Genomic DNA, 27589 nt, shown 5'->3' with positions numbered 1-27589 from the left:
CACTGTGGGCTCTGCTAAACCAAGTCTCACATTATGATTTCTCTCCAGTCTAAACGTTTCATCTTCCTCATTCTTCTATACCTGGCAGTCACCCAAATGTAAACTTATATATGCAAACTTTCTGAACATAAACCTAAGTGTAATTTTTATCAATGTTCTATGGCCATGCCATCTACTCCTATTTGTGACAATTCCAAACGGACAAAACAGTGCTTTCTATCACATGTTCTGGAGTCTATACTGCACTAAACATAGCTCAATACTTTTTTAAAATGAAAGAACCATTATCTGCAACTAATACAGCTAAAACCCTGATGTGAACGCAACAAGGTCTGCCTATGTTTTGAAAGGGCACAAAATTATAGTAATAGAAATTAGGATAAATAAGGCAAGCAGGAAAGCACAGTTGAACCTGATTTGAAACTTGAGCCAGTTCAGACATCCTGTGTTTCCACCATCAAAGGTTTGTTAAGCAAAAATAAAGATTATATATAACATTGAAATGTGAATGATTCAATAGTTTTGTTGAGTACATTGAGTACTAGTTGAGACAGTCATTTGTATAAAATGATATACTACTTATAAATTCTCATTTTTTCTACAATTCATTACATATGACTGTGCATTTAAAAAATAATGTACTTTACATACCAGTAAATTTGAGGTAATAGATGATTTTTTTAAAGCTAAAATATATAGCTGTCTGTACAAAAATATTCAGAGCTGCTTTGCTTATAATAAGCAAAAACTGTAAACTTGCAAAGTCAATAATTAGAAAATGTTTTATAAATCTAGGATATCAATGTTGCGGAGACACAAAAAATTATAAATATGAATATAAGTACAGAAACACATACAGAAGGACACAGATATAGAAAAGGAAAGCAGAATCAGAATATACACTGAAGACAAGGATACAAAAAAATTAACAACAAAATCTTGCTAAGTGCACCAAAGGAAAATAGATCAGATGGGGACAAGGAACAAGTAAGCGATCACTATTCATTTTGTTAAAGCTTCCTTTCTTGAGTCTGTTACTATATAAGTGCATGATAAAGAGACCTAAAGGCACAGTGCTGAATGTCCTATCTTTTAGTCTGGTAATTATAATCACATTCCTCCTCCTGCTGAAGCAGTGGTAACTAAAGCCCTTCAGCACATTTTCGGTTGCTCAGAATGATCAGGTTCCTCCTTTCCCCAACCTTGCATCTTCAACTGTGACTTCAATATATACTGAACTGGAGAAATCAGGTTTCCAGTCTTAGAATGCACTGTGCAACAAAGGACAAATCTATCACTCATACCTGCAATACCTATACATCAAAGGGGGTTTATAAGAAATAAACTTTAAAATGCTATTAAAAGCAATTTGTTATTATGATGTCCTTATAGCAACCCCTCTCCTCAAGAAATAAAACAATTATCCAGGTGTGGAAGATAGAATCCATTTATTTTAACCTATCCCTGATAAAATGCTGTGCCTGGACGCGAGAGCTTTCCTAGCTCTGCCAACTACCAGCCTAGTGATCTTAAGTCCCTGGACCCTAGCTTAATGTATAAAATAAAGAAACTGGATGAAATAATCTCTAATTGGCTGAAGTTAGTCTTTTAAACTCTCATATTTTATGTTCTATATGGCTTAATGATCACTACTTGGCTCCGTATTCTCTTTTTCATTAATATTATAAGATACATGCAGGCTATGCATGTGGCATCTTCTTTAATTTCAAGGCAAAATTTTGCTGAGACTTTTCTGAATTGTGTATTTTATCCTTTAAAAAAGTTAATTAGCAGGGGCGGCCTGGTGGCACAGTGCCATCGCCCCGGGCGTCGGGAGACCTGGGATCGGTTCCGGCCTCAGATACTCAACACCCACACAAAAATAACTGGCCGTATAACCTTGAGCAAGTTACTTAACCCCAATTGCTTTAAAAAAAAAAAAAGTAATTAGCAATTGTGCCCAAAGTGCATACCCTCTAATTTGGCAATACCACTGCTAGGTCTGTATCCCAAAGAAATAAAAAAAAAATTTTTAATTTGGGGGAGGGGAACCTATGTGTACAAAAATATGTGTAGTAGCACTTTTTGTGGTGGCCAATAATTGGAAATCCAGGGAACGCCCACCAACTGGGGAATGCTTGCACGAGCTGTGGTGTATGATTGTGACAGAAGAAATGACAAACAGGTCAATTTCAGAAAAACCTGGAGAGACTTACATGAACGGATGCAAAATGAAGCAAACAGAACCAGGAGAAAGTTATAACAGCCATACTGCATGATGAAGAACGGTGAAAGACTGAGCAATACAATGATGCAAGACAATTCCAAATGACTCATGACGAAGCATGCTACCTGCCTCCGGAGAAGGAACTGAGTATTGTCTGAATATTCCACTGTTTCCTTCTGTTCAAGTCTTCTTGTACAAAATGACGGATGTGGAAACATTTTACACGACTGTACAAGTATAACCTACATCGGACTGCTTACTGTCACGGGGTGGGGTGGGGTGGGGTGGAGGAAGGAATAGAATTTGGAACTTGAAACTTAAAAAATGTTAAAAATTGTTTTAATGCATAATTGGGGAAAAATGAAATACTATTTAAAAAAAAATTTTAATTCCTGATATCCTACATGTTTTCTTTATACAAATGAAATCAGTTTAATAGAGAGCATAAAACCTTCCTCAAAGGAGCACCTACAATTCTAGACAGTGGTCATTTGGGAAGTGACTTTTGAACACCATTTTCAAAAAGGTTAACAGATAACTCTGATATGTGGGTACATCTTAATTTATGATTTTATTGACAATTTACAAATGGTGGGCAAGTCATTTGTCAATACAATTAACTATCTCCTAATTACACTCACTTTGTCACGTTACCTTGTTTTGGGCCATAGCTTCCCAAAGTGGGTGTTACCCCCCCCCCCCGGGTGGTGCTGAACTGATCCAGGGTGGTGGTAGTAGCCCCGGGTGCAACTGGGGGACATAGAATAAAAATAACTTAACCCTAGGGGGGGCACAGAGTAAACTTTTTTTGTTAAAGGGGGCAGTAGGCCAAATAAGTCTGGGAACCTCTGTAAATCTGTTGTTCTTAGACAAAATAAATCTTATTCTCAAATCTCTGAAAGTATGAAAAAAAAGGGCAAAATAAATGCGGCAAGTGTATGCTGAGGAGCTCTCAATGGGCTTTGGTCTCACTGCTCGGGACTGAGTGGCGATCAAGGGAATTTGGAGGAGGACATGCTTTATGTGTGTCCCTGCCTCTAATGATGTCTAACACTCTTATCTAAGGAAGGACTGGCTGGAAGAAGACTCGGGGTCCAGCCTCGCGACAGCTGTTCTCAAACATCTGATGGTCCCTCTTTTAGAAGATGGACGAGATCGAGGACTGCACAGTTCCAACTGGACCTTCCATCTTTCAGATGAGGACAATGAGATCCAGAGACTGCATGAGGACCCTGCCCAAGGTTCCACAGGAAACGAGTGACAAGAGGTCCCGAGCTAAGTCCTTCTGATTCTAAACCCAGCGTGCTTTGCCACTGTGCTATGCTCTGCTGCTAGGCCCTGGGAAGTAGAACAATGAGCAACTGAAAAATGCTGCAGAAAGATTTCAGCTTAATGTGAAAAACAAAAACAAACCAAAAAAGGTCCCAACAATTAGGAATATCCCGAAGTGGAATTTTGTGCCTTTGGAGGTAGGTGACACTCACTGGAATATGGAGAATTACCTGTAGAGTCCAAGTGCAAATTATACTAGAGGGTCCCTGAAGCCCCTTCTAACTCTGAGGTTCCTTCATTTTCTAAGGAGAGGAGCTTGGGAACATTGTTTTTTTTCCTCTAATTCTTTAGTCCTTTCCAGTTAGATTTCATTGTTATTTGATGGACCGGTATAATTACTGCACAAGGAACAGCCTTCATAGAGCTAAAAGGAATGAACCAAGAAGTCTTAGTAGACAGTTTTGTGCTCTGGCACCCCCATCTGCTCTGAAAACTTCATAATTCTGCATATATGTACAATGTCTACACTTTAGCCAAACACTCTTTAAGTTTGTAGGAATCTCTGATTGAGAATTAGTTATTTAAATTATTAACTACGAGTGTGGTTCTAAACTGCGGTTAAAATGAAAAAGGTAGGGGCGGCCAGGTGGCGCAGTGAGTAAGAGCACCGGCCCCAGAGTCGGGATGACCTGGGATCGAATCCGGGCTCAGATATTCAGCACCACATCCAGAAATAAATGGCCGTGTAACCTTGACCAAGCTACTTAACCCCAATTGCTTTAAAAAAAGAAAATAAAATGAAAAAGATGAAGAGATCAATAAGCAAGCAAGCTCAAACCTGAAAGATAGATGTGTTTCTGCCATCTGCTTTCTCTGGGGCTTTCTGCCACTGTCCACCTAGCAACAATACTGGAAGGCAGGAAATCTGGGGCTAGAACCAAGCTTTTTATGTTTATTATTTCTATGACTTTGGGCATGGCTTTTATCCAGTTTCCTTTTCTATAAATCGAGTGAGTCTGACTAGCTCTTAAATCTTATAATGTCTGAAAATAATTATTAGAAATTGAAGTAGATGACATCTGCTAACTGCCTATACCAAGGTATTTCTCCTCTCCTATAAAAGTCTTTACATTTGTGGCCTTTGCTTGTAATTCCAAATTCCTCTTGGTTTTATGTTCTCTTCTATTTCCTTAATTTCTATTTTTAAAATACACTTGCAACTGGCTCTGGCTGGCAAATCATTTTATTATGTCCTTGTAGAAATGGAAAATCATACTCTCTTCTAGTCAAAGAGGCAACTAATAATGTAATAACATGTATTTTAATCTTTAGTTTGTAAAGAACATGAAATTGCTAACTCTGAATTTGATCGGCAAAAGTCACAGTGCTACCATGTTACCCAAGAAATTCAACTGTGATCGTGGTTTCCATAAACCTTCGCCGTAACGTCTATATTACAGTACGCTATCATTCTGTACATTTTTTTTTACTCAAATAGTTATAAAATGAATTCAGCATACAGATGCATACGCTGGCTTCCCCAGTGTTCCTATAATTAATTTGCTAATACTCTATTGTGTATTTCGATGACCACATAACTTACCCGGACAAGCGCATCATCTATGATATGATCACGTCTGACTTTCAGTCGTAAATATGGATTCAGCTGTTGTCCTTGAACTAAGCTGTAGAGAACAGTGATGCGTCGTTCACTGTACATTCGGATTCTATTGTCATAATACAAGCCCAGGTTCTTGGTGACAGCGTTCAATATAAAGGGACAAGTCATGAAAGAGAATTTGTTTTCTGTCTCTACCTTGAAAAAAGTGTAATCTTTGTCCATTTCTAGAACATCATTCAGCGGTTCATTAGTAAACTCTTCAAAAGGGATAAGTGGCTTTCTGCAATCTATGGTTTTCACACCAAGTTCCGTTTCTAGGGGGTCTACTCGAGGCCCCTTCTTGTTCCTTCTCTCCTCTCCCAAAAGCTCCTGAAGCGTCAATTCGCTGGACTCTGGGATGGGCTCTTCATCCTCCTCCTCATTATGATCTGTATCAACATCTCCTCCTACGACATTTGCATAGTAAACCATTTTCAAGCACTTTGAAGCAGCAACAATGGCATCATCGTCGTTCACCAGGTTACGACTATTGAATTCATTGCTTATTACTTTGTACGTAATAAGCTGTTGAAACGTTTCCATCATTCGCCGGATCTGGTCCGCGCTGTATTTAGACCACAGTCTGACCAGCTTTGCTTGGGCTGCAAGGGGTAACTTGCTCATTGCTTTGCAAAACAACGGCAAAGCCATTTCCAGATATTCAGGGCTATGAAGGTTGCCATTCTCCATGACAATAATGAACAAATTCAGATAATTAGGATCCCGAGAGTACACATTGTGGTAAGTCAAGTCACACTCCACATTGGGTGACAGGTACACAAGCGCATTAAGAAAGGCAGTTTCTATTTTTTCATTAGAAAGCAACCTGTTGTAGACTCTCCTGATGGCTTCAATATCTACAGAGACTTCATCAGGGCCTAACTTTTGTAAGTTGTTATCTCCTGGAGAGTTGCTGTCCCCTGTCCTGGAGGACGATGCTTCGGAATCTTCCTCCATAGCAGCAGCAGAACATGCAGCCTTTTCCTTTTCATCTTCATCCTTGTCTTCATCTTTTCCTTGGAGAGATTTCAGTTCTTCCTTCGTATGTTGCTTAGCTTTACGGAAGCTCTGCACCAAGGCCTCAGCACTAGAAAACACTCTTCCAATAACTCGTATTAAAGGGGAATAATCCTCTTTCTCTCTACATAATTCAAGAATTTCATACACCTTTTCTTCTGTTAAGTAAGTCACATCTATAAAGTTTGGGGAAGAAAAAGAAAGACATTTTTATAAGTATTCACTTTTTAAAAATCTAATAAAAAAGCAAAGACAACACTTAGCAGTCAATACTGTCACTGCTTAATAAATCTTTTAAAAGCAACTATTCATTCCTAGGATATATTTCAGTCACCTGGAATACAGTTTACTCTATCTGTGCTAAACAATATTATAATTGTGCATAATGACCACTTCATGTAGTTTGTTATTCCCACTAACGGGCATGTGACTGTGTAATCAGAAATACAAATATAAATAACATTTTATGACTATATGTTACTTTCACTCCTGCTTAATAAAGAAATTAAATCAAATCTAAATGAATGAATGAATAAATAAATAAATAAATAAATAAAGCAAGCTTGCTCTGGCCATCCTCCCCAAACCTTCTCATTGAAATCTGGACTCCAGCTCTGGCACCCTAGACTTTATATACTTAGACCCTTTATAGCTCACCTTTATGAGTGGTCTTACACCATTAGATCATAAGCTCCTTGAATGCACAGGCTGTATTATTTACTTGCACTTATATTCCTTATATACAGTACCATTCATTCATTCATTCATTCATTACTTTAACAACATAAACAATGAAGAACTTGACAGCATACAATAGCTAAAGTTTTTTTTCCTAAACCTTAATGAGAGGTGTTTTTTTAAATATGAAGATAGCTAGTGTGTTAGTATACTCCTGTTTGCAATCAAAGAATATATTAAGATAATTTCATTTTTAATTTGAACCAACATTTTATATTTAAACTTCATTTTATACCCCAAACAGCCCCCAGTTTAGCAAGTCTTTTTTTTTTTTTTTTGGTCTTCTCCTGCCACCCCCAATAACATTTTCTTGTTTCATTACCCATGTAAGGGGGAAGAAGAAAAAAGATTTCTACTCCCAATCTGGAAACAAGGCCCTATATTTTATTAGCTGTGTTTCTACTTCCACATGAAAACACAACAGTATCTCCCAGGTTTTTTTCCTAGTTTATTTAAGATCTTTTTCAGGAAATGATGAAAAGGATCTTAATATAGATGGAGGAAAATGAGACCTACTGAAGTTAAGTGACTTTTCCAAAGTCAAAAAAACACTTTCATAGGCAAAATCTAGAACTACAGCTAACTAATATGAAATTCTTTCAACCATATCATGATATCTCATCAGTCTTTAGTTTCAAGTCAAAAGTCATCATATTATTCATAAGATCACAGATTTATATCTGGAAAGGAACGTACAGGATATCTCATTAAAATCCTGTTACTGATGAGGAAACTGAAGCCCTGAAAGGTTAAATGATTTGTCCAAGGCCATATTGCTAGAAAGTACAGAGCCTTGATGCAGAATTAACTTCCTATTACATAATTAGTGGGAGCGGGGATGAAGGGGATTCTTAGTTTAGCCTAAGATATAGAAATGGAAGATTAAATTAATAATTCTTTACATGATTTTCAATACAGTTGTTTTCACTGAAAGAATGTCTTATGAATAATAGTCTGTGACTGGTATAAACACTAAGCAAAGGTATAGAGAAAGCAAGAGCTGAACATGTATGAAGGAGAGAAAACCAAATAATTAAAGATCAGGCTATAAGGCATGGCCTAAAGACAGGGTCAAGGTGACTGTGGAGGGCCTTGAATGTCAGGCAAAAGGAGTTCTGATTTTATTCCAAAGTCAACAGCAGACAGCAGAGGAATAATATGGTGAGGTCTGTATATGGATTATGCCAAGTCCCTTGGCAGTTATGTGACTTTACAAGAGTCACTTAATATCTCGATTTACTCACCTGTGAAATGAGATGATGTCTAAGCTTCCTTCTGCTTTTATAGTTTATTACTAGTTTGAAGGCTATTACAAGTTAGGCAAGCAGTAATGGGGCCTTATAGCAGTAGGTACAGTAGTGGTAGTAGCAGTAGCAGTAGCAGCAGTAGTAGTAGGTACAGTAGTAGTAGTAGTAGTAGTGGCAGCGGCAGTAGAGGCAGCGGCAGCAGTGGCAGCAGCAGGAGTAATTCACATTTACATAGCAATTCAAGATTTACAAATCATTGCACATACATTATCTCACTGACAGCAGGGTGAGCGCAACAAGAGAACAAAGGAGGCTGCAAGGAACATTGTTGCAGTTCAGTCATTTCCAGGACACCCTAGTAAAGCGACACACCACGTTACTTCACACACCTGGGCTCCCACCCTTCCCTGCCCCCAGACCACCTGGCACATCTCAGAATCAAGTGCCCAGTGAAGAGGTCTCGGCAGATCTGGCTGGTTCCGGCAGCCCAAGTCCCTACACAAGGGCAGAACCTCCAAAAGCTACGGTGCTTCACCAGATCCCTGCACCTACATGAAGAGAAAGCTCATTCATGTAATGGCTAGAGGCTAGAGTTTTGGGGAATGGTTTGAAGCATCTTTGTCTGTCACTCGTTTAATATAAAAAAATGTTGTGCCAGGCAAAGTCTGCCTCTAGTCATTCTTGACTAGGCTTTGTCCCTGGCTTCAGAAAGTAGGAGGCATCACATTTTCTAATAAGCATAAACCTAGAAATAAACTTTGAAATGTTTGTCTCTCACTGGTAAAATTCACCTTTTTAAAGAAAGATTAAAATTTTTTTCCCACATAAATAATCCACTAAAGTATTTTAACATCCACATATCAGGATGCCAACAAGATCAGGACTGTCTGAAGGAACTGAGAATGTTTAACCTGAAGAAGAGAAGCTAGAGGGAAGGAATGAATTATGAGGAAATGTAGCTATTCTTAAGCATTCAAAAAGCTGACTTATAGAAGGATTAGATCCTTTCTGCTTAGCCCCAGAGGGCACGCTAAGATTCACAAGTATATGTTATAAGAAAACAGAATTTTGTACTGATGCAAAGAAATATACTAATACTATGGGAAGTCTCAAAATAAAATGGACTGCCCCTAGGAAATAATGAGCTCTTGGTCTCTAGAGGTCTTTAGAGAACGAAGGATAATTTATTTGTCAGGAATGTTACAGATGGAATAATCATTTGGATAGGAGTTGGACTGGATGAACTCTGGGGATCATTTAACATTTTAAAATCTTTGTTGTAATACCAATAATACCATAGTTAAAATAAAGTGAACTTTCCAACGTTAAAATACATTAAAAAACAAATAGGTGGAATTCACCAGAAAGAAGTTTGTCAATCACTTCATGAGGAAAATAATATATTACAACTTAAGAAAATATAAAGTTCAAAACTGTTAGGATGAAGTGTTAAGGTTGATGTCTGTTAGCATCACAGGAAAGGCATACTTAGAAGTAATTTAACATGACATCCAGATTATTAATTGATATATTTGGGAATCCATTCTTAAAAAAAAAAAGTTAATTTTTTTAAGTCCCAGAAAAATGGGAACTTAAATCAAGTAAGGCCTTCAACTTCAGAATCGATTTCCATCGAAGTTTAAGCAAAGCAAAATAGTAACAAGGATGCCCAAGAATTCTTGACTCATAAATGATTAATTTGCCAAAGAAAGACATACCAAGCAAGGGCAATGGCAGGTTGGAATACAAACCACCACGAAGGCCAGTGAACACACCAGTACCTCATAAAAGTGTAAGAAGAATGAGCCAAAAGTTGGTGTCAATTTAAGCAAAATTCCTTCGTAAGAGAAGGAGGAGAGGAAACAGAGGCGACCTTCAGAAAGCCCTTTAACCTTTCTGGACCTGTTCCCTTCTGACGGTAAATGCTCGGATTCTCTTTCAAAGCACTGGATCTTGAGCTTCAAGAGACCCCAAGGCCATCTGAAGCCAGCGCCCTTGTTTACTGAGGAAAGGTGAAATGACTAGTCCAGGATCATGGCGTTAATAAGCACCAGGGGCAGCATTTAAACTCAGGTTTCCAGACTTCAAAGTCCTTGCTCACTGTACATAAGTCACTGACTCTTCTCTTTTCCTTGAATTTGTTTTTTTCTAGTCTTTTTCAGAATTAGTCTTGGCAGGATAAAATTTCATTTTAAAGATTTCAGAGATAATACGGGTAGGTTCTCATTACCTAATACTTTATTAAGTCAAAAGTGATGATATATTTATTTATTTATTATTTAAAAAAAATAAAGAAGAAATGGAAGCGAGAGGCAAACCGAGGATGACTATAAAAAAGCAGCTAAAATTCTGTAAGAACGTCAGCAAAGTCAAAGCCAAGTATGAGCCGAGGCTTCTGAAAAATTCTAAAAACAACAACGAGAGCTTTTAAATAATGCTGGATCTAAGTAAAATTCTGGTGAAGGAACTGGCTAGTAGAGGTGGACAAATGCTAGATTTTTAAAAAGAGGAAAAACATAGACTCTTCACACTTGTGAACTTAACTTCAATTTCTGACAAAATTGTAAAACAGATGAAGAAAGGTACTGGGCACTTGGAAGAACAGGTGAAGGAACTGACAGCGTTAGGATAGCAAGGGTGAATGAAGCACAAAGACTCCATCTTGTGACTAAATTCTGGAGCTAGTTCAGCTCCCTTTCTATTTAATTATGTCTCTAGTCCAAATTCTGTCCCACGGGAAAATTTTGTTCAATTGTGGAGACTGGGAGAAAATCGTGTTGTACTATCTGAACCTAGCACCTAAGCACCTAGGTCATGATGACCAGAAACCAGGTCAGATCCTAATTAGGGCTGATGCGTGGAATTTTCTCACAGCAGTATATTTCAAGCAACAACCCATTTGTCTTACCTGACAACTGGCTCCATACTGATTAATCAGCTTTGGTTTCTATGATCCTGTGATTGTTCACAGACATTTAGGGGAAAATGGGACACTTCTTTTTTCGATTTCAGGGAACTGTACCTGTTCACCCCCTAACCTTGGAAAGTTCCTAATCTTTCCTCCAATTAGAAATCAGATTACCTAATGTTGCATTGTTTCCTTTTAACTAACTGGCCTTATTTTATTAATTGTTTTTAAAATATAAAAGTCTGTCTCTCCCTATATTCAGGATTTAGGCCTAAGGTGAGGAGGTCTGGTGCTGGTTTGTTGGGCAATCACCATGTATCACTTAATAAATTGATATGTTCAGAAGACTGGATTTTTATTTCCTCAGTCATTTTTCTTTCATTCTCCCACAGATAACCATGACTCAGAAGAAACTTTAAAAAACAAAGGCAACAGCATATTAGATAAACCTAATTTTGTTCCTCAACATGGTAGGTAGATTATATTAGGTAAATGTCTTAAACACAGCGCATCAAGATTTCAACAAGGCATTGACAAAGCTTCTCACAATACCCTTGTGAACACTAGGGATGATAATACGGCTAGGTCGGTTTGGAAGAACTGGTTTACTGACAAGACTCAGAGCACTGATTAACAGCATAAGTTCTAAGAAGGCAAGGCCTTTTTCTTTTCTTTTCTTTTTTTTTTTTTAAAGCAGTCGGGGTTAAGTAACTTGCTCAAGGTTACACGGCCAGGTGTTTCTGGGTGGGTGCTAAGTGTCTGAGCCTGGATTTGATCCCCAGGTCATCCTGACACTGGAGCCGGTGCTTTTACTCACTGTGCCACCTGGCTGCCTGCCCCAAGGACTTTTTCTTATCTAAATGTTTTGAATCTCCCCAGATTTAATATATTTGATAAATTAAATTAACATCAAGCATTCTCTTCTATATACAGGTCTGGTTAAGTTACTGAGTGATGCCTGAAAGCCAACACTAAGTAAAATTCACATTCACCTATTTTGCATTCAGGGCCCTTCACAATCTCTTACTATTTTGCTTTTCCAGTTTTACTTCCTATCAGTCATTTCTATGCATTATACTTTCCAGTCAAACCAGACTACACTGTTTCCCCAACAGACCCTGAAATTCAGCTGCTGTGGCTCTGGAGAGTGGGGGGAGCTGGTAAATATTTTCACAGTTCTCTGAAAAAATAAATGCACACAGGACATAGTTTTAATCTTAATCTGCCCTGCTAACATTTCCTTCATCACTTTCTTATGACTAGAAACCAACACCACAATAAATCCACCTCCAACATGTAGAGTTTGCCCATTTCCAGGGTGGTGATAAATGCTGCTCACACTGAACTTCTAACAGTGAGCTGGATCCAGTACCCCACGGCCCTGTCACCCCACTGCCCTGTCATCCCACGGCCTTGTCATCCCACAGCCCTGTCATCCCACGGCCCTGGTATCCCACTGCTTTGTTATCCCACTGCTCTGTTCCTGGGCTTCCTTACACCTGGAATGTCCTTTCCTCCTTCCCTTCATCTACTGAATTCCTACCTATTCTTTGAAACCCAATTCAAACAGAAACATTTCCATGACTTTTCCCCTTATGCCTTCTCTGGAATCTTAACACTATACGTTGTTTTTACTTCCTGGGCCGGGGGATAGAGCACGAGGCCTGGGATCAGGAAGACCCGAGTTCAAATTTGACCTCGGACATTTCCTAGCTGTACGGCCCTTTACAAGCCACTTAACCCTCATCTGCAAAATGAGCTGGAGAAGGAAACGGCAAACGACGCCAACCCCTCTGCCAAGAAAGGTCTGCCTGAAACGACTGGACAACAGCAACGCGTTTCTTGTGTATGTATATCTGGTAACAAGGGCCAGGAGTCGGGAAGACTGGAGTTCAAGTGTGGCCTCAGATCTTCACACGTCTTCCTCTATCTCCTTAACTGAATAACAGGAACAACGACAATCATCACGGAATAGCCCCTACCTCCCGGGGCTGTTGTACGTAACATCTGTAAAGTGCTTCGCATACACAGTGCCCGACACAAAGTGGGCAAGGCGCCACATAAACGCCACCATCACCATCATCATAGCTCTATGTATTTCTGCACTAACATTAGAAGGATCATTCTACCTAAACTTCCTCCCCTTTCATCTTTTTGTCTAGGACGATGAGTGAATGGTACTTAATTGAATGAATGAGCCTGAAAAAAGATAGAATGCCCTAAGCCTTTGTCCTTGGCCCAGTTCTGTACAACATTTTTATCAATAAGTTAGAGGAAGACAGAGATTACATATTTATTAACTTGTGGACTACATGAAACCGGGAAGCAGAGCTAATACGTCATATAAAAAATTCCAATTAACGAGCTAAATTGGTGGAATGAAGCTAACAGAAAAAATTTAATAGGGATAAATGTGAAGTCCTACACTTAGCTTAAAAAATACCATTTGCATAAGTATATGAGTGGGAGATAATCTTGTGTGGTTAGAAAAGAGTTTGTAAGGAAAAGTGGTCTTCAACTTGGCTAACGGAAAGCATATGTCAGCACTGTCACAGCAACTTCCAAAGGTGCCAGGTTCTGTTAGACAGCATGAAGGAACGATGTCCAGAGTCTTGGGGTTAACTGCGCTATCTGGGGATCGCATCTGGAACTCTGCATATGCCTCCTGACACCCAGTTTTATAAGAGCTACCGACAAGATGAAGCACCCCCAAAAGGTGGGGACCAGGACAGCGAGACAGAACCAGCACGTCCTCAAAGGGGGCACTGTTTATATAGCAATGAGTAAACTTACGGAAATCTTTATGAACAGAACTGATACAAGCTAAAAAGTATTTAAGTGAGGTCAGGTAAATTCATAAATTACAGGGCCATAATATGTTTTCAAGGGCAGCTAAGGCCTCCTGAAGCGGATACAGGCAAAATAATGATGCTGTTAGTGAGAAAGTTTTTACTCTTATTTAACACACAGCATCACAAAATACACTAGCATACTGTTTTTCTAAAAGGTTTATTATGTAATATTTTTAGTAAATAATAAAAATCGACAAAATGAGATAAAAATATTTTCCATTCTACATTGCTTATTTAATCAGCAAATCAGTATGGGTACAGACTATTAAGCAGTCTGTCTTATAAGCCCCATTTTCCAAAAATAAATACCCTCCTCTATATTACCTGAATTTTTGTAGTTTACCTCTGTCTGTTAAAATGTCAGATGCTCCAGAGGGCATGGATTCACAACAATGTTCCTTTAAAAATTCAATTTTTGTAGAGGTCAGGAATTCTTAATGCAGGGCACAGAAACTTTTAAAATAATTTTTTGATGAACTGTTTCACTACAATAGGTTTCTTTTGTAGTCCTCTGTGTTCTGCTTTATGTATTTTAAAGACATTATTTTGAGAAAGGATCCATGGATATCGTGAGACTGTCATGAGAGTCTGTGACACAAAAAAAGGTCGGGAAACCATGTTTTAGCTGGATGAAAGGGATTTGATTCACTGACTCCTCAGGGCAAAGAAAATTTGGTAGGCCTGCTTACCCACTCAGCCTACATTTCCCCATATATACAATGAGGTAGGACAAGATGATCTCTAAGCTCTCCCTGTAAGCTCTCAATCTCTATCAATTATCCAGTTATATGTTAATACAAATAAGTTAAATGGGAATACTATTTCCCTAACACTTATTTGAGAAAGTTATATACAAGAAATGGGAACTGGTAGGCAATTGATATTGTAATGTGGGGAATTTTGGAGGGCATAGTATATCTGTGAGATACGGAGACTATAAACTTAGGTATCTAGTTCTCTCATGCCTAGAAATAGTCTTTAAAAATAGAAGTATGTAAAGAAGGATAGGAGAGCGCTAAAAGAAAAAATTCCACTTCAGAATTTTGACTAAGGCTAGCAGTTAGCCCTGAACAGACAGAAGAAAAAAATTCTTTTGTTCCCTCATCTACCATAATAATCTATGGTTTTAGTCAAAAATTATACACACAGTTCCATTGGAATATAATCTATTCATAAACTGCCAACTACCTATACTTTAAGAATTTAACCTGAGTCAGATTCTCCCATAAGAACTTTTAGTATCCATTTTCAGTCCAAAGTCTGAGCTTTAATGACCAGCAAGAATGTGACAGGTAAAGTACTCACCTTCAACACAAAGATGCAATCAGAAATGGGAAATAATACACTCTTACATTGTCAATTCTGAGTAGACTTCTCACAATATTAGTGAATACCCTAAAATACATATTTGGGGCAGAAGTACTAATAGAAATAGAAGTTTCTATTAAGACAAAAACAAAAACCTCAATGTTGAATCCAAGTCTCTGTTCAATCCTCTCTTTTAAGCAGTGCCCTTCCGATGTTGCAGGGAAGACATGCAAGCCTAGGTGACTGGGTCACTCTGGGAAATTCTTACAGCAAACTCTGCTTTATACCTAACAGCTTCCCCCTTCATTCATACTCTGGCTCAATCATGGTGCTTGAATACCTGAGCTAATAACTTACTCTAGGATTTGTTTTCTCGCCTCTAGAATGGAGATGACGATGTATGCCCTACTGTACTGATTTCACGGGGTTGTTGTGAGGGGGTTGAATAAGCTGATATATGTGAAAAGTGTGTGTATGTATGTATACACACATATGCACACACACACACTATGTGCGGGCATGTATGTATGTACGTGTGTACATATACCAAATAAAACCAAGATAGCCAATAATGGATTCCGTTCTTTAAAAAGTAATACCTCATTAAAATAAGGAGGAGTCTTTACTGGACTTTGTTATATACAAATCCATTTTAGATGGAGTTGATTTGATTTAAAATAGTACCCAAATGACATTCTTCATTTTCCTAAGATGTGTTTGAAATATCCTTGATTGGACACAACTAACACTTCCAAGATTCATCTTCATAATTATTTTTACTGTAGAACTAAAAAGAACTAGTGAAACTGCTTTCAAAACGTGTAGCCTAAAATGTCTATTTAAACCTTGGCTAAGCTATATTTGAAAAGAATATTTATATTTCGGTTCTCCATGAAGAAGGGTAACTTACAGATTAGAAACATCAAAACTGTTAGCAGACCAGGAGGAGTATTAAAAAAAAAAAACACCCAATAATCATTTTTCAAGTCCCCAGTTGATACTTAACCTTAAAGATGTCAATTAGGTTCACAAGAAAGATCTACCTCAACTACAAGTGTTCATCAGTAACACTTAAAAGAATCTAAAGTTATGGAAGGGAAAAGTGGGGCCACGGCATCCCGCAGCTCTTTTATAATGCTTACAACATTTCATTTACTAATTTACTAACAATACTATACAAAACAACTCTATTTGTCACCAATTCTAAATGGGTCAATAATACGCTAGTAACCCTCGGCTCCAGAGCACAGGACAGAACATCAGGGTAAGAGGGGACTTGAGAGATGATCCATTTCAATCTCATCATTTTAAAGATGAGGCAACAGAGGTGGGGAGAGAACATGTAACTTGTGCATCGAACACTTAAGTTTGTGACAGAACTGAAGGGAGAGTGGGTTGTTCTGACACTGGAAGTCCAATGCAACTTGACCTTCAGTTTACTTTAGGGTGCATCTAGTTTACAGAGGAAGGGAAGCAAAGCATACTGAACTAAATATACTTACAATGTACAAGGATGTAAGATTTTTATATTACCCATTTCCCATATTTCTGAAATCAGCTTAAGGAAAACATATTACTATGATATAAGCCTTTCAGTAAAAAAAATTCACATTTCTAAAAATATTATATAGATATCACATAAAAATATTTTGAGAAAAAGGCTTTTTACACGAATAAGAAAAGATTAGTTATGTTTGGGGGAATGATGTAAGTTTTCACCTACTTGAAGACAGGGCCTGACCAGATGGCTTTAAATCCCTTCCAGTTTCCCCAAAATACAATACATGCAGAGCTATGCAGTAGTTCATGTAATGGGGGCTATTGAGGGAGAACCAGGACTATGTTGCCCTTCCTAATTTGGGAACACAATAATAAAATACATGACATATTCAAAAAATAATAGAGGGACCACTGAGCCTTTTCGACTCCAAATCGATAAGGTAGAAAGGGCTGAAAACTGTCAGTACTCTTTACTTAGCAAATAGTTCCATCAACGATACCATTCTCAACTTACTAAAAAGAAACTGCAAGTAACTACAACTATGAAAACAAATTTAGATTTAACAATGTAAAACAATGTTCTAATATTTACCTATCTGAAATAGTGATTGCATAGTCATTTAGAAAGTCCTCGTCATGAAGGCTGTACACACGGCAGCAGAAGCATTTTTATTGAGGATGCCGAATTTTGATTATTAAACTTTTCAGGTCGACTTTTCTTTCTCCTGCAGCTTTTAATTTCTGAAGGCAGCTCCCCATTAAACTATGCCAAAGACCTTAAAGTTCTTTTGGTTAAAGTGGAAGTCTGCTTCTAGAATCACTTTTTCCAAGAGTCCTTGAATAGTCTTTTCTTGGAGGACTTGAAGAGGTCTTCGTTAATTGTTCAGCTTATAAATCTATCTTCCAGGTTCATAGACACAAGTAGAAACTGAATAATGAGCCAATATTCCTTTTCTCTGTGATCATAAATATAATTTCATGATAAAAATGGGCTTTCCTGTAAGAAACAGTACTTAATGGACAAATCTTTTTTTTTCTATAGACTATAATAGTGAGAGAAGGTTCCCTGGTTTATTTACCTTTTTATTAAATTTAGAAATTTGTAAAGTTTTAAAAGCACAAATATATACATAAATGTTTTACAAATACTTGTTAGTAATATTATATAAATGTTATATTTAGTGAAGAATTAAGATTACAAGAGTTTAACATCTAGTCCAGAATTCGACCACAGACCTCACATTGCCATGCAGGAGTGAGTGAGATGTTATAAAAACAAACTTTTCTTTACCTTATATTCTCTCTGTGCAGTTACCCTTTGTGACTTCCTATTCCTCTGCTTCCTTCCATTTCTCTTCACCACATATACTATGGTGAAGACAGTCAAATTCTTTAACAGACTAATTTGTGTCCCTTCAGGATGTTCACTTTTATTAAGGCAGAAAGCTATGTGAAATGTGTGATTCCGGAGAATGGTCTGCACATTAATTCGGTGAGCTATAATGGGATATGGAGGCCTAACTATATTATAGAATTAGCCACTTCCCTTCCGAACTTCCTCTTCTGTCCAAGCACAGTGGCCCAGAAAATGTGCCTGGGACAAAAATGGAACAGTCACCAACCAGACTTGTTACAGCACTGCAAAGGGATGCAAATATATGCTGCTGAACCCTGCTGATTTTTCTACTACACTCATGATTCTTCCTACCTTATACATTTTTGTCAAAGACACAACTCTTCACTCTTCCTCACCTCTCTGGCCCACCCCTCTACTCCTGGCCTCCCATATCTGCTGCCAAACTTGAACAATTTTACTCATATGTCACCTATCTCGTTCCTGTCCACTCACGTGGCTAGCCTGCTGGCTCAAGCCTTCATTACCGTACTGCCAGGTTTCTACATGCAGTCTCTTTCCTTTCTAGTGCACCTTGCACACAGCCACACTGATATTCCTAAAGCACAGGTCTGACCGCATTCGGTCCCCTAACAAGAACTTTCAATGCCTCCCTATTGATTTTAGGATAAAATACAAATTCCTGTTTGGCATTTGGACTCTTTCACAATCTGATTCCAGGCTTGTCTTTCCAGACTTACTGCCCATGACACACCTCCATTTACTCTCTATTCCTACTAAACTGGTTTCTTTGCTATTCTCCCTACATGACACTCTACTGCCTGTACAACAAGCTAAATCACAGGTGGAGATTCCAAGAGTCTCCTAGGTCCCTACAAAGCTCAGCCCAACGCTGCCCATTCTACGAGTCCTTTCTTAACCCCTCTTGCGGTTAGTTCTAACCCCTAGAAATGATGTCTGTATATGCAGATATATGCAGACTGACTTCATTATATGTTGTGTGTGTGTGTGTGTGTGTTTTTTTCAATCTAGAAGAAGGTAAACTCCTTTGAGGGCAGAAATAATTCTTTCTTGTTTTTGTATTCCCAGTGCACAGTACTATACTTGACACACAGCACATATTCAATAAATGCTTGTTGAATTGAATTACCACAAAAATTGCTTTTATGGAAAATAATGAAAATTATGTTCTGTCTGTTCTATATGTGAAGGAATAAAAAAAATCTGCTTGCTCTTCTCATGGTATATTGCTTTCCTGTTAGAAAAAATATGAATGACTTCTAAGTTAAAGGAACAATTCATATATTGTATGGAGGGGGAAGGATCGACAGATATTCAAATTTTCAATAAGAAGTTAAAAGAGACCTACTAAAATTTAAAACAAGTATAAGCATAAACCTAAACATAAATGACATGGGGCAGCTATGTGGTACAGTAGGTAGTGACTGAGCCTGGAGTCAGGAAGTTCAAATCTTGTTTTAGACACTTACGAGGTAGGTCACTCTAGACAAGTCACTTAATTCTTTGCCTCAGTTTCCTCATCCATAAAATTAGGTTCAGAAAGAAATGGCATACCTCCCTCGTATCTTTGCCAAGAAAACCCCAAAAGGGGTCACAAAGAGTCAAACAAGAATGACTAAGTAACAATCATAGGTAAAAAAAAGTTAAGCTATCCAATTTTCTTATCTTATTCTGGAACTTCCTTGGTAGAGAAAAAATAAGTTAACCAAATACTTCAAGAATGAGAAGAGTGTGTCCAAAGCCCAAAACTCAACTTAGCAAAGACGAGTGGCCGTGATTGGTTATAAAAATTGCTTTGAAAACTAAAGATATGTGTTCTTGGACTGTATTACGTTTTATAACAACAGAGGATGCCTAAAGCAGCATGGCAGAAGCAACTACAAAAATCCTATTAAGTAGCAAGCTGAGTTTCGTGTTTCACCACTGAGTAATCTTTGTTGTATCATTCAGGTTTTTAAATAAGGAATGTTCCTTGTCATGATGATGCAAAACTCAAGTATCTTACTTTAAAGAAAACACGTGGCATTTTAAAGCGTTTGGTTCAAGTTGTCTCCATTAATGTGATTAAGAATTAACTGCCAATTATACAAAAACAAAAATTTCCCCAACAATAATGTGAGGATATCATGAAGTGAGCCAAAATGAGTCAACCTTGTTAATTCAATCTCCCTCATATCTTGATCATTACTAATACTGCTTAGGTATACTAAGGAGAACAGAAGCGGAAAGTGAGTTTTACTTCATGTATTAAACGTGCTTTCAGCTTAACAAGATTCTAAACAATGATGTTAAATGACTTATTTCATCATAAAAAACAACAAATTTGCCTGAATTTAGTATCTTTGTCTTTAATGTAATCTTAAATTCAAAGATACCTCCTCTCCCCCCAAGCAAGTGGTCTTTGAACAGACTTGTCTCCTAAAACTTACAATAAAAAGAATCCAGAAATTTCATCAGTAACAAAAGAATTGATAGGTTCAGAATTTAAAATGTAGATATAGATACCATGATTAAACAAGCTTTCATGAGTTAGCTGGACAAAAGCCTGTCCATCGTTAGTCAGAGGACTGAGCTAGCCACTCGGGGGTGGGGGGCTGTCCCTATAGGAGATCAGGAATTGGGCGTGTTCAGCTAAACAGAAGTCCATTCACTATGGTAAGTAACTTCAACACTTGAACATTTTAAAAATACAGAAGTCAGACTAAATGCAGTCGGGGAATAGGGATGTTCTAGTCAGCTCAGAGGGTAACAAGACTGCCCCGACTACGCCTACGTAGCTCTGGGAGGCGCACCGTTACATTGGCTGATCTCTTATATTAGGAACAGAGCAATCTTCACCAGGAAAAAAGTCTTGTAGTGTGTTCACTAACCCATCCAGTACCACTCACTCACAGAGGCCTGTGCCAAACACTGACGTAGACACAAATTATTTAAGTTGTACTCATGGAACACACAATCTATCAGTGGAACAGGATTTACATACATAACACACGTGAAAGCAAAATGGCATGAACAGAGGTACAAAGTGCTACATGAGGTTTGCCAGGCTGGATGAATCAAAAGCTGGAATTAAGGTTGCAGGGAAAAATATCCACAATCTTAGATATGCAGATGATACCGTTCTGATGAGAGAAAGTGAAGAGGAATTCAGAAGCCTCTTGAGGAGGGTGAAGCAGGGGAGCAAAAAGCTGGCTTAAAGCCTGACATAAAAAACAAAACAAAACTAAGATCTTGGCAACTGGTTCTATCATTTCCAGAGAAAAAGAGAGAAGAAGCAGAAGCTAATGTCAGATTTTATATTCTTGGACTCAAAGATAAGTGCAAATGACAACTACAGCCATGGAATTAAAAGACCTGCTCCTTGGAAGGAGAATTATGGCAGATCTGAACAGCTTACTAGAAAGCAGACATATCACCTTGCCAACAAAGGTCCACAGAGTCAGAGCTATGATGTTTCCAGCAACAACGTATGCCCATGAGAGCTGCACTATGAGAAAAGCTAAGCCCCACAGAATCGACACTTTCGGATTGTGATGCCGGAAGAGTTTCAAGAGTCCCTCGCACAGCAAGGAGACCAAATCAGTCAATAGCTAAAAGCAATTAATCCAGGCTCTTCACCAGTAGCTGAAGCTTAAACACTTTGGCCACATAATGAAATGACAGAACTCACTGGAAAAAACTCTGATGTTGAGAAAGGTTGAAGGTAAAGGAGAAGGGGACAGCAGGCGATTAGACGGATAGATAGCATCACGGAAACGACGGCCGTGAGTTTGTACAGACTTCAAGAGAGAGTGGACGACAAAGGGCTGGTGCGCTAGGTCCATGGGGTCACAGGGAGCTGGACATCACTGAATGATTAGACAACACGAGGAAAAGAGAAGGAAACATGACAGCTGTTCTCAAATACATGAGGGTCTGGGAGAGGAAACAGACTCGTTCTGCTTGGACCCGTACAAGTTGGACAGAACTTGGGGGGAGGCAGATTTAGGGACAATGGAAGCTTTCTGAAAGGGGAATGGACGACCTAGAGAGGCTAGGTGGGTTCTCCCTCACTGGGAGACCTTCAGGGAGAAGGCAGATAAACACTTGGTGGGCATGAGAAAGGATTCTTGCTTTGGTAAGGATTAGCTGAACAAGATGGCCCATGAGTGGTCTTCAGACCTGGAGAGTCTTTGCTAACGGAAGATAATCTTCAAAAAGAGAATGGTTAAAGATGTAGCCTGAAGAACACTCACCCTAAGGGGGGCAGGAAATAGAAGGATTTAATGAAAGAAAAAGAGAAGGAAATGTTAGAGAGGCAGCAGAATCAAAAAAGTAAAGAGATCTCTGAAACTAAGGAAGGCTTAGACTATCTACAAGGAAGGCATGATCAGTAATGTCAAAGGCTGTTAAAAAAAAAGGAAAAATATAAACTGAAACTAAAGCCACTGTTAATTTTTAAGACTACCTCCTTCCTACCTCCACCTTTAGAAAGCAAACACCTTAAAGAGAAGTGGGTTTTTTCTTTATTTTCTCAGTACTTAAAACAGCATGAAGTACAAAGTATTCTTTATTTAGAAGAATAAAAAGGAAAAAAAGATAGGGTATGCAAACGGAACATTAACTTGATCAATTTAAATAAAGCTCCTGGGATGGATGATGCCTGCACCAGATTAAAATGCAACACGATAAAAGTCCAATACAAAGAGACAGCGGTACTCTGTGGTTTTCTAAATCAGCGAGCCCACAGGGCTCCGGTCCTACCTTATTTAGACAGCCCACTAAGTTAGACTCATAATCATTTGCCAGAGGTTAATTTAACATTTACACAGGAAAAGCTACATGGATGAAGAGTGCCATTGCTGACACTGGAGGGATAGCCTCAGGAGACTATTCATTAGTGGACAGACACTGAAAAGGGTCAGCGAGTTGGGCCTAAAAGTGAACAGTAAGAGGAAGATGAGCTGTGCTGTCTTTGGGAATTACAGAGCTTAGAAAGACACTAAACAACACCTTGAAACAAAGATCTAAATTCTTAAAAACCAACGTTCATCTGGTAACGCTGTGTACGGCTGTAAATCACGGGAGACTACATGGTCTTTGAAGAACTGAAGCTGACGACCAAAAGGGAAATGAGAGATTTGTGGTGGGTACAAACAGATGGCAACACGTCACAAAGAAGGAATTATGCAGGAAAGGTGTTGTAGATGATGTCATCAAAGAAATCACTGACAAAGCTGAAGACAGTGAGGATACAGGGCATTGAAAGGACAGTCCAGGTGCTGCCAGACCTGGACATCCACAGTGTCAAGAAGCCAGGAGGAGACTGTGTGGACCTGCCAACTCCACGCTTCTGTGTGACAAGACACGCATAGAGAGGATGGGCAAAAAGTGGAGAACGGCAATGGGCATTATTGCCAAAATGACAGGACCACAGACACACTGGAGTATGTAGGGGATGTGTGTGTGGGGGGAGGAAAAAAGACAGAAAGGGAGATACGAAGGAGAGAAAGAAAAGGGGTGCAAAAGGAAATTCAACCTGCACTAACTAGATCACAGAACTAAATTATGGAGAAAACCAGACGAATTAACAAGATTTTGCTATACACAACTGACTCAAGCACTTATACTGACACAGCAACAAATAGCAGCTTTAGGAACCTAGGCCTCCATCACCAAAAACATGAAAGTGAATTTTTTTAAAGAGGTACTCCTGTTTCTTCCATTTAAACAGTTAACATTTCAAGCGAGCTCGGCATCTTATAATCCTAAAAGAGCAAATAAGGACATCAGGACACATCACTGGTCAATGCCATGGTTGAAGCACAAGACATTTTGTCTTCTCAGAACTGGCAAGACAAGTGTTCTGAGATGTTTAAAAACATCATCGACTCACCGAGAGCACAGAAAGAGAACTGATGTGATGTTTGCTGTGGTTCCCACTGATCCAAATCAATACTATGGACAATCTAGCGGTTGAACATTATCCAATTTTGGTTTTTATCCAATTTGTCTTTTAAATCAAGTATTAAAAAAGACAAAAAAGTGCATTGTAGTTTCCCAAAGAAATCCTTTTAAAACGTCTTCTTTTTTCATTGTTAAACTTGATGATTGATTCTGATGCCGCCTTGAGTCCTTCTGAGTATGGACTTGATTTCTCCCTAGTGTGTCATTATATGATTTGTATGATTTTCTTATTTATTCAATAGTTTACATGTTGGCGGTATCTTATTTAATTACCTATCTCTAGATCATGTTCAAATGATTATTTCTTATAATCTATGAATCCCAATCACATGCTTTGTTCCCACAGCTTTCTTTCTTGTCCTATTCTCACATTATTGTGCACTATTTCTGTACTGTCACTATTGCCTTTCTCTATTTTAGTGAAAAACAGGATAGCAGGGAAAAAACTTTGACGATCAAGGGGTCAATGGCCCTATAGGCCGATACTTCATTGCATTATACTTTACAATAAAGAGACTTTTCTGTTAAATGTGAAAGAAAAAAGGCAATTTTAACTTTAGTTGTCATACAGAGCTGGGAAAAGAGTCAATTGAAAAAAAATCTGAGAAAAAGCAAAGAATCAAGGAATAAATTAAGAACAGAAACAACTCAATTCCAATGGGCAAAGCCACATCAAACTAGTTAAATGTTAAATTCTTTTGTAGCTAAAGAGAGTCTTTTAAACAGAATAGTACATTGCAGCCTCAATATAATACTGTCTTTAGGGTTCATAACGTAGGAATGCTTAGATTTTGTACTTAATTCCACTCAAGTGTTATACAATGAGGCTATAGTAATTAAATTCCTGGAAATGATTTTGCAGCTTGACATCTAATAATTAATTTTCCCCTATTCTTTAATGTATAATTGAAATGATTTTCTATCTAAATTTAGCAAACTGGCATGGGTACCCCCACAATTGAAATTTCTTCAAAATTCTTGTAACTTGCTATGGGGAACTGAATACTAAAAGAAAGAATACTCAACTCTGGGTATACCAGCACACATTTTTCTAAGAGGCAAGTATTGAAATTTAACTTGTGACCAAATTGAAAAACATTTTTTACGCTCTCAAAGAGTTTAAACAGAATACTTGGCATTTGTCTGAGATTATGGAAACTTGAGTTTAAGTGAGGTTCTGCTACTATATTAACTAAAGAGCTATGTGATCTTCCGTGGGTCTCAGTTTCCTCATCCATAAAATGGGAAGTCTGGACAAGACACTCCATGATACCCACTTTCAGCACTTTTCAAGCTTCTGTCAAACCAGCAAACATTAGTAGAAAGGAAAGGAAGAAGAATTCTTGGAGTAACTGGGAGTGGAAGGCAGAGAGAGGAGCGAAGGGAGGTACAAAATATTTTTGGTTCTGGCAAATGTTACATAAATTTTTCTTTCTTTTTTAAATTGTGGAAATACTGTGAATTTTACTTATTACACAGATTTGGAGAGATGAGAGATAAAAATATGACACTATAGAAATTTCCACACACAACCTAAAATGTTTCATTTTCTTGTTTTTTCCCATCAATTCGAGATTCATTTGGATTAGTAAGTATTCTTTTATGAAAGTCAAATATTTCTACAAAAGTTAGCTCTTAAGACTGGCAGAGACTGTTTATCCAGAGGTTAAGACAAAGTCTGGGGGCTTGGGAACAAAGCGGGTAATTCTGCAGGAGAGAGCACTTTTGTGAGATAGGATCTGAGCTACTGGGGTAAAGATCATAACCACATGGAAGAAGAGGTACATTTTGCGTAAGGCAAACCCAAGAAAGGGGGAAGAATACATCTTCCTGTATCATGGAGACCTCTGCTTATACGATTGTAACTAAGGGTACAGTTCAAGAATTATAATTTAGGTACAATATGGGTTAAATCAATTCATGTGGGCCTGCTTGGTAACCTACCTACCATTTATGATAGGGGTTCTATGGGAAATACATTATACATTGACAAATTTAGAGACTAATGATAAGAAATGATAATATGGTCAGCTCGTAAGACGGATGCTTGCGCTATCCTTCAAAACCGGCTATGTCGTAAAGGAAGGCTTAGGTTACACCATCATTTCTTGATAATGTCACCATATTTCTATTATCACTTTCAGAAAACAGACGTTCCGGAAGGCTTACCTTTAAAGTCCTCTCTAGGGCCTAGCGCGTCCTTCTCGCTCATCTTCCTATCAGTGCAGGAGTTGTTATGGGCGCCTTTAGAGTTGTTCTCAAGGTAAGCGGAGCTGGTTCCTTTCTTGGAGGGATGAGGATCACAGAGTTTCGCATTAATCTTATACAGCTCGAGGGCCTTAATAGCTGCTGCATTGTTATCCATACGAAGAAAAGTCGGGCAGGAAGCACAAAACTCATTCGTGCAGACCTCATTTCCACAGCCCTCGGTTAACTGGTGGTAGTAGCGCTCTATTAGATGCTTTGCAGCTGCTCGCTTCCTGCACCAAACATTCAAACAGGAAGCACGATTAGTGCGGCGCTCACATACAACGCTCGCTCACATCTTCAGCAGAGCAAAAATTAGTCAAGCACGATGTGTGTAATACAAAAAGAAAACAAGAATATGCAAGACTCCTGCTTTTACCAAAATCTTGATCGCCACTGGCAACACATTTGTTCTGTCACCAGTAAGGTTAAATAAAAACTTACTAGCTTTTAAGATATTAAAGTAAACCATTTTATGCTTTATTTCATTCTTGTGTAAAAAGGTTTGGAGAAATATAAATTAAAAATATTTAATGAAAATTACATGGATTCTACCTTCCTGAAAATGGTTTCATACTTTTAACATTTTTTAATGGGTCTATAATTAAAAATTGTTTAGACGTCACAATAAACTACTTTTTAAAATTTTAAAAACTCACCTCTGATTTCCTTTTACCTAGAGGTCAAATTTAACTGCAAGTTTGTAAAAACCACATTTGTAACTGGGTAAAAACTTATAAGCATTTAAACTTAATTTTTCATCATATTTATTTACTACCTTATATACATAAAACTATTTTGATATGTAATTGTCTATGCCTATTCTGAAAAGAACTGGTTGAATTTCAAAATCCAGATCATGAAATATGACCACAAAGGCTATTACTAATATTTTTAGAAATTCATCTCATATTGTCTTCTAAGTTTATGAACATATATTATGAGCTCAAAAAGAATAAGGACTACATATTCTACACATTTTCTAACAGTGATACTAGGCACTTAACACTGGCATTCAAACAAAGGTTGGATGACCATCTAACCCATGGGGTTATAAAGGGGATTTCTGAATGGGATCGTTACTTGGTCTATATGAAGTCAGTTCTAAAATCTAAAATTCTGTGACTTTAAGATTCTGGCAGAATAAGGCGAATACAGGAGACTACTGACTAAAGACTGACATTTTATTATAGCCCATGAACTCTCCACATCTGTGGAAAAGAACAGGGTACAGTACCCTAAGAGATATAGAGCCAAAATTAAGTATAAAATATGTACAGTGATAAGCCGGT

At 38.1% G+C, this 27589-nt stretch overlaps 1 protein-coding gene across 2 annotated transcripts in view; it reads right to left on the bottom strand.

Moving 5' to 3' along the window:
- The window catches only part of UBE3A (ubiquitin protein ligase E3A), a 95041-nt gene that overhangs the window by 19047 nt on the left and 48405 nt on the right, over positions 1–27589 (bottom strand). For both annotated transcript variants that reach the window (XM_069072954.1, XM_069072953.1), the window contains 2 exons: positions 26220–26530; positions 5103–6352 (listed from right to left, as the gene is read on the bottom strand). In XM_069072954.1, coding sequence (XP_068929055.1) covers positions 5103–6352; positions 26220–26530 — 1561 coding nt within the window. The remainder of the gene's footprint in view (positions 1–5102; positions 6353–26219; positions 26531–27589) is intronic.

The sequence above is a fragment of the Petaurus breviceps genome, unplaced genomic scaffold (assembly GCF_028583685.1).
Source record: "Petaurus breviceps papuanus isolate PSGF00001 unplaced genomic scaffold, PetGlider_PUasm1.0 90849, whole genome shotgun sequence".
Taxonomy (NCBI): domain Eukaryota; kingdom Metazoa; phylum Chordata; class Mammalia; order Diprotodontia; family Petauridae; genus Petaurus; species Petaurus breviceps.
Note: the sequence above shows the minus strand (reverse complement) of the source record. Positions and strands in the feature narration are given on the sequence as shown.